Below are 7,724 nucleotides of genomic sequence, written 5' to 3' on the forward strand. Positions count from 1 at the left end.
ATGATGCGTTGGATCCAGAGTTTCCTCTTAGTGCATCTTCACAAGCTTCAAAATCCCCCCTCCCCCCACCGCATCCCAAAACCAGCACAGCTTGTCTCTGCCTCCCGAACCTGTCCTTCCTACCACCTACCCCTCCACACACCTCAACTTCACAAGCTTCCAAATCTCCTCTCCCCCTACCGCATCCAAACTCCGGATCGAACGCATCATCCTTCGATACCTGTTTTTGCATGCGATGTTCTTTCAGATACATGTTCTTTAGATTTGCTTTCACTGTTTTGGAACGTGTCGCCTTACCCATTGAAGCATATTTAGATTTGTACTTTGACCTCCTCCTGTCGTGGTCTGTGTATAATTTTCCATTCTCTGCTGTGGTCTCACATTGCTCAGTTTGAGCCCATTCCTGTGGTATAGCCCCTACTTTGGCCAGTACTAATGCCAGGGCTCCGGGACCCAGGACCGACTTAAGTTACACAGTATTTGGGCTCTGCAAGCATTTCTTTCATCCTATTTACCTTGTTCCAAATTGTTTGTGGCTGAGGTAATCTTCCAAAAATTATTTACCAAAACATTTTTTATAAATTTGGTACTTGGCTTCTTGTTCTTACAATGCAGAACCCTTTTCTTTCTTGTGCCTATATCCTTATTATCTGCAGGGACCTCAATAACTTGATCCGCATCTTCCCACTCTATGTCTGACTTCAGCTCTGAGCAAATGTCCTGATCACTGAGGCAGGACAGGCAAGAGTGCCTTTTGTACAATCTCTGCTGTAGTCCCACATTGTTCAGTTTTAGCCCATTCCTGTGGTAGAGCCAGTACTAATGCCAGGGCTCCGTGATCCAGGACCTACTTATATTACACAGTATTTGGGCTCTGCAAGCATTTCTTTCATCCCAGGATTGTGATGGCGAGCACGAGGGGGCATAGCTTTAAATTGAGGGGTGAAAAATACAGGACAGATGTCAGAGGTAGTTTCTTTACTCAGAGAGTAGTAAGGGAATGAAATGCTTTGCCTGCAACGGTAGTAGATTTGCCAACTTTAAGTACATTTAAGTCATCATTGGACAAGCATATGGATGTACATGGAATAGCGTAGGTTAGATGGGCTTGAGGTTGGTATGGCAGGTCGGCACAACATCGAGGGCCGAAGGGTCTGTACTGTGCTGTAATGTTCTATGTTCTATGTCTCTTTGCTGCAGGGTGTTGCATCAACAGCCAATCCCCACCGTGACTACGTTGTCTGTGATCTGTACATCATAAGTATTTGCCACCTGAACTTGAATGCTTGAATGATTTCCTGGATCAAGTTGCAATAGTCAATTAACTCTTCCACACAGCCCCTTTCACTTTCATCAAATCAATCTCAAATTAACTTAAAGCTGTTGTGTAGTTGCAAAGGGTGAGCCTCTTACACTCCTGTTCCACAAACACTCGATTCCTCAGTTGCAGTCTCACTGTTGTTTCCCTGATGAACCAAAGCACAAAACACGATCGTAAACAGTATATCCACTTCATGGCAAAAGGTGCCCAGGTAGCTTTCTATCTCTCATGTGTCCCAGTGATTATAGTTTGGCCACTAGGCCATAGAGCCTGATCCAAAACTATTCCTGTTTTACACACCAGTACAGTCGTGGTTGTCCTGGATCACACTGATGTCCAGCAGATCCCACACTCTGCAATCAAAACATGCCTCCTGCCTCACAAACTTCATTGCCACCGAATTAGGTAATTAATTAATGTCTCTTATCAGTACAACTAACATTACAACTTAAATTCTGGAAACCAATAATCTTTACTCATTTTGAGTAAGATAAACATACAATTTATGATTTATCATGTGCAAACACAAGTTTTATTGTGCAACTTTTATTCATATTTACAAGAGATTGGAAGATCAAGGAGCACAATTTCTGCCCAAAAAAATTATTGCTTCACTTTCGTATTGTGTCAGTCATTGATTTCTCTCTGAACACGCCTGCTCTGCTCCTGGTGACAATGGACAGGAATGGAAAGGATGGTTCTTCTAAATGATGCTGACTGTGTCTGGTTTTCCATTCACATGCTACTTGAGCTGACATTGGCTGATGATCTGTAAGTGTGGTAGAGGCAGAAAGCTTCCCAACATTTGAGAAGTATTTAGATGTGAACTTGCAATGCCAGGAGTCAGAAGGCAATGGACAAGTGTTGCAAAATGGGATTAGAATATTTGGTTGTTCCTGACAGGCCCAGCTACAATGGACTGAACAGGCTTTCCCTGTGCTGTGGATCTCCATGACTCTATGGGTCCTCTTTTTGCTCGCTCCTGTAACTCATGGTGATTGCTTCTGAGTACTACTTCCACTCACTGCTCTAACAAATGTAGCCTGTGTCCAGATCTTGCCTTTGCACACTCTCCTAACTGATACTGATTTTCTTCAGGTTCTCAGCTCACTTGTTTCTCTACCTGATGCTGACTGCCTCTGGATCTTCCTTTCAGTCGCTGCCTAACACCATTGTCTTTTCCCAACTTGCAACAACTTTTCCCTTAGGGTTAAAATAAGCTCGGATAAGGACAGACTGATGATAAAAAGCATGTTCGTAGTTTCGTTGTACTCGGTATCAAACTGAAAGGATATTTGACAACTGCTTTTAACTGTTCTCGGAACTGACTCTGGGTCATTGTGTAGATGCAAGTATTTGTGCAGGTACTGAGGAGCTGGAGCAGGTGTCCAATGGTACCAATAGTGGGCGAAGGTGGAGATAAATCGTACACCAATGCAATTTGCTGATGGATGAAACATATAACATTGATTAACCATAACATGATAAAACTGCCCGAGATAGTGAAGACTAAAATGATGGACTTTCTGCGCCTTTCCATCTCGGGGTCAGTTGGGCCTTCCCTACCAGTTTCCACCCAGAGTCTCCTGCGGGCTTTACTTGTAATGAAGATGTGTCTGACTGTCAGAATATTAAAGAGAACAATCAAATGGAATGGAACTAAAGGAGTTAGGAAGCGATGGAGGAGTACATATGCAGCCCAGATGATTGAAGTGTAATATTCTGGTTTTGTAATGCAAAACCACTCCAGGTTATTGAAGGTGTATTTAGCTCTGTATTTGAAGAACCAGGGAATGCTTTCCAAATAGCCCAGCACACTCACTGTTCCAATAACCACGAGTGCTATTTTCTCAGTGCAGTATTTTGTTCTTAGCCTCTCACAACAAATAGCCACAAATCGATCAAAGGTGAAAGCAACCGTGAGCCACACTGAACAGACTGTGGCACCAATCATCAGCACTCTTACCAAAGTACATACGGGAGTAATATCCAGGAAAGAAACCGGAAAGTAAATGATAAACCATCTCAAGATTACTTCAGTGATGACGACCAGAAGGTCCACTGCAGCCATGGCCACCAGGTAATGATTGACACATTTGGAGAGTCCACAGGTTCTCCGAGATAGGATTGCGATTGCCAATAAATTAACTGTTAAATGAAAAGGTAAAATTACTGCACAGATACAATGATCAGATTCATAACAGAAAAAGGCTAATTTTTTGCACATGATCTCTGAAAATGCCTTTTTATTGTACATGCATTCTCGGTCGGAAAAATGAAAGCATTTGTATTTAATCATGAAAAAGAAAATTAAATGTTTTGAAACCGATGTGCATTGTACATTGTTTCAAACATCAAGAAGAATGTCCATTTGATGCAATTTGAATCCATTATCCAGAAAAACCACACATTGCCCTAGATTTTCTGCTGGTGAGACAACTCTTTCTGAAGTGTTGATGGGAGTTGCTGTTTGGGACCTCGGAGTATCCCCATGGTAACAAATTTAGAGAATTCCCCTGGAAATTCCCATATTCCAGGAATACTATAAAAGTCTGTAGATTGTCTTGGAAAATTCAGAGGGTGCTGCTGCAGTTAAGTAAAAAGTAACTCAGAAGAGTAGACGATTGAATACCTCATCTGACTCCTAACCAAAGTAATTACCTGAATTCACAAATGAAGACACACATTCAGAACCGCACCTTGCACACATGCATACACCTGGAGAAACCTGGGAGCCTAAGTCTACCTCTACTCTCCTATTGCTGGGGTCCAGCACCCCTGTGATATCTACTCACAGCTCCTACTGTCCCCCAGATCTAATTTCCACCTTCCCCTGCTGCCTTCTGTGATACCTCCTGTACTATCTCATGATCTGAAGTGCATTAGCAGCCCCGATCCCAAAATCCTTCATACACACTTGAGACTTAATAAACTCCGACCACCAAAGCCAACAAGCTCTTGCTCCAGAGCTGACACCATCTCACACCTTCATCAGCACCTCAGCCCTTCTTTCTTTCCATTTTCAACATCTCTTCCCAGCCTGCGGTCTTGAACCTAGTCTCAAGGCATCTGATGTACCTGGCGCACTGCCTGCTATGTACCTGAAAATTTCCCTACCTAACACCCTGTCCTGTCCACATCTAAACTCTACTTAGTTGGCACCTTACCTCATACATACTTCGAATGTTTTCTACCTGAAAAACACCCTCCTCACCTGATACCCACCTTATGTGTGTTCTTGAATTTGGGTCTGACACTGCTTTCTCGTCCACCTTGGTTTACTCACAAACCGTGTCCAATATACGCATTGTTTTTTTGTTTTTATAATTATTCTGTACATGGCAACAAACTCCTTGCATCAGTGGTTTTTCATTGGCCCTACTCAAAGCTGTCAAACAGAAGTTGCTTTTTCTGGTTTTCCTTCAGGACATCAGACTGTACACTGAAGGAAAATCGATGCAAACTATGATGAATACTCAGTTCGATGGCTGTGGCCTCTCTTTATGATTTGGCCATTATTACTTCAGTTTGTTCTGATGTGTCTTGCTCAACAACAATGGATAACAACTAACTACTGAGTCCTTTAAATATATTCAATTCTTCACGACAATTTCACCACCGTTTTTGATTGCTTGATAAGCTGACAGCGTGATTGCAGCTTTTGGATTAATATCACAATCTATTGAATGAGGGTTGAGAGTCAGTTAGCTTATTTGGCGGAGGGCTGGTTTTCAGTGCAGTGTAATGACAGCAGCAAAGGTTGAATTCCTGGGTCTGTCAGTCCTCTGGTGCCACCCGTATATTTAAGGAAGATTGTGAATGTTTGGCAATTTACTTGGCAGTCACTGTCCTTATTTCTCTGACATACTTGGATCCATTTGAATTGATCCTGGTGATTAACAAACTTCTTCATTTCTTCACCTTTTTTGCTTCACCCAAGCCAAGAAACCCATGTGTCGGTTCTCAGTCTCCTCTGTTTATTTATGATTTATCTTAAGTTCTCACTTCCAGGGGTGATTCTAACATTGTACAATTTTCTCTAATTAGCTGACCCCATATTTTCTACCTTAGACCATTTGAATTGAATTTCTTCAGACAGAGCATTGGCCTCAATATTAATCATATACAGTTGTACACTCACTCCAGAGTGAAACTAAAACAACCATACATGAGAACATTCATCTTTCTCTGGGCAATAAATGAGTCAGTTAGCATTCCAATAACTATATTTTGTGATCAGCATAATGTTAATTTAGTTCTAACAAACCATTAATATTTTATAGTCTTAAATATCAAGATGGTCAATTAACTGATTTAGCAAAGGAAGTACATGTTTTAAAATCAACATAATACTGGCTCATGAGAGATTTTTTGCTGAGAGAATCATGTAATTTTGCACGAAAACTTGACAAGACACAGTATTGTATTTGAACATAATTTTGAACACAATTGCATGATGCTGAACAGGTATTAGTAACTTACCGGGCACTCCGATAGCCCCAAGTACAGGGCAGTAAATGAATTCAACTTCAGCGAGTGTTGGAAACGGATTGAATGGATATTTCATGCTCAGAGGAAAGCAATGAGTCCAACCCTACATGGAACTGTGTACATTATTTATACGTACAAAACAAGTCCTCCAGGGGTACAATTTGGCTGGATGATCATTGATATTATTTACAGTTCTTTTAACAAATGTGTATGAGAGATATATTGCATCAGAATAAACATGAGTTCTGAAATGGAAGGGTTGAATGATAGCGTGAAATAAGGATAACTTGAGGATTGGGCACACTGAGGTCGGGAGTAGCAGCAAGTGGTGCTGTGAAAAATAGTGACTTTTTTGCCTTAATCTCTACTTTTGAATAGAATCTCAAATATCAAATTTTTTTTTCTCTTCTTGTCATTATCACCACGACCAAAATGAACAAATGAGCCAGTAAATAGTAAGTGAACAATTCGACTTGCTGAAAGAAGACTCAGTTGTGAACAAAGGAGGAATAGTCTATGAAGCTGACAGCTGGGTCACTTAAAGATGGAGTTGTGTGAATGAATAAGCGTTTAAAGGTTTCCATGAGAACAATAGGATTTGTGTTAAAAAATTCTAATTATGCCTAACGTAAGGAGTACAAAAGAAACATCAATACTGAGAACTAAGTAGAAGTATAGATCAAGAGAAATGATCATAAGAACACTTGTGATTTTTATGTCTTAGACTTTCGAGTTCAGGAGTAATGGAGAAACTGTTAGTTTACAACTTTGGTTGCCCCTTTGACATGGCATTTTAGCCACAGCATGAATTCATCAGCACTTTTGAACAGACTCTGTTTAGTTCATGTGTTTACAGACTGTAACTTACCAACTGAGATAGCAGCACCCAGCCCTGCCAAGTCTTCACCAATTCCCCCAGACCTCCCCCTTACTGAGGACAAATGGTCAGTCCTCAAAAGGGCTCACTCTTGTCCCCGCTCCGTGCACACATCAATGAATACTGGTCATGTTTGGACATAAAGCAGATTTTCCACCGCCTCTGCGCTTACTTCTTCAACCGTGAGCCGAACCCTCCCTCTTCTGACCCCTTCTCCCAACTCCAACACTCCCCCTCCCCCTGGATGCCACCCCAAGACCTCCTACCCTCTCTCAACATCTTCATCTCCAACTGCCATCGAGATATCGATCGCCTCAACCTTTCCCCCGCAGAATGTGCAGCTCTCCGCTCCCTCCTCTCCAATCCCAACCTCACCATAAAACCTGCGGACAAGGCAGTTGTTGTATGGCGCACTGACCTCCACATCACCGAGGCCAGGCACCAACTCTCCAACACCACCTCCTAACACCCCCTTGATCATGACCCCACCCCTGAACACCAAACCATCACCTCCCAAACCATCCACAACCTCATCACTTCGGGTGACCTCCCATCCACAGCCTCCAACCTCATTGTTCCCCAACCCTGCACAACCCAATTATATCTCCTTCCCAAAATCCACAAACCTGCCTGCCCTGGTCAACCCATTGACTCTGCCTGCTCCTGCCCCACTAAACTTATCTCCACCTACTTGGACTCCATTTTCTCCCCCTCGGTCCTGGAACTCTCTACCTAAGTCTGTGACACCAACCACACCATCCACCTCCTCCAGAACTTCCAATTCCCTGGTCCCCAATACCTTGCCTTTACTGTGGATGTCCAATCCTGAGGCACTGCATTCCCCATACAGATGCCTGAAGGCCCTCTGCTTTTTTCCTGCCCTGCAGGCTTGATCAGTTCCCCTTCACTGACACTCTCATCTGCTTAGCTGAACTCGTCCTCACCCTCAACAACTTCTGTTTCAATTCCTCCCACTTCCTGCAGACAAAGGGCGTGGCCATGGGCACCTGCATGGGCCCTAGCTATGCCTGCATC

General features: G+C 42.7%; 1 protein-coding gene across 1 annotated transcript; it reads right to left on the bottom strand.

Moving 5' to 3' along the window:
* Window positions 1-1,924: 1,924 nt before the first annotated feature.
* On the bottom strand, window positions 1,925-5,890 carry LOC125460026 (probable G-protein coupled receptor 139). Its single transcript, XM_048547061.1, has 2 exons — window positions 5,804-5,890; window positions 1,925-3,469 (listed from the first exon to the last, which is right to left on the bottom strand). Exons 1-2 carry the CDS (start codon window positions 5,886-5,888, stop codon window positions 2,532-2,534), a joined length of 1,023 nt encoding a protein of 340 aa, XP_048403018.1. The 5' UTR covers window positions 5,889-5,890; the 3' UTR covers window positions 1,925-2,531.
* Window positions 5,891-7,724: the final 1,834 nt, after the last annotated feature.

This window comes from Stegostoma tigrinum, chromosome 16 (genome assembly GCF_030684315.1).
Source record: "Stegostoma tigrinum isolate sSteTig4 chromosome 16, sSteTig4.hap1, whole genome shotgun sequence".
NCBI classification, from domain to species: Eukaryota; Metazoa; Chordata; class Chondrichthyes; order Orectolobiformes; family Stegostomatidae; genus Stegostoma; species Stegostoma tigrinum.

Coding starts and splice junctions, on each gene's coding strand:
- LOC125460026 (XM_048547061.1), bottom strand. CDS start 5,888: ATGAAATATCCATTCAATCCGTTTCCAACACTCGCTGAAGTTGAATTC. Junction 3,470..5,803: donor TGGGGCTATCGGAGTGCCCG/GTAAGTTACTAA, acceptor TTCATTTAACAG/TTAATTTATTGGCAATCGCA.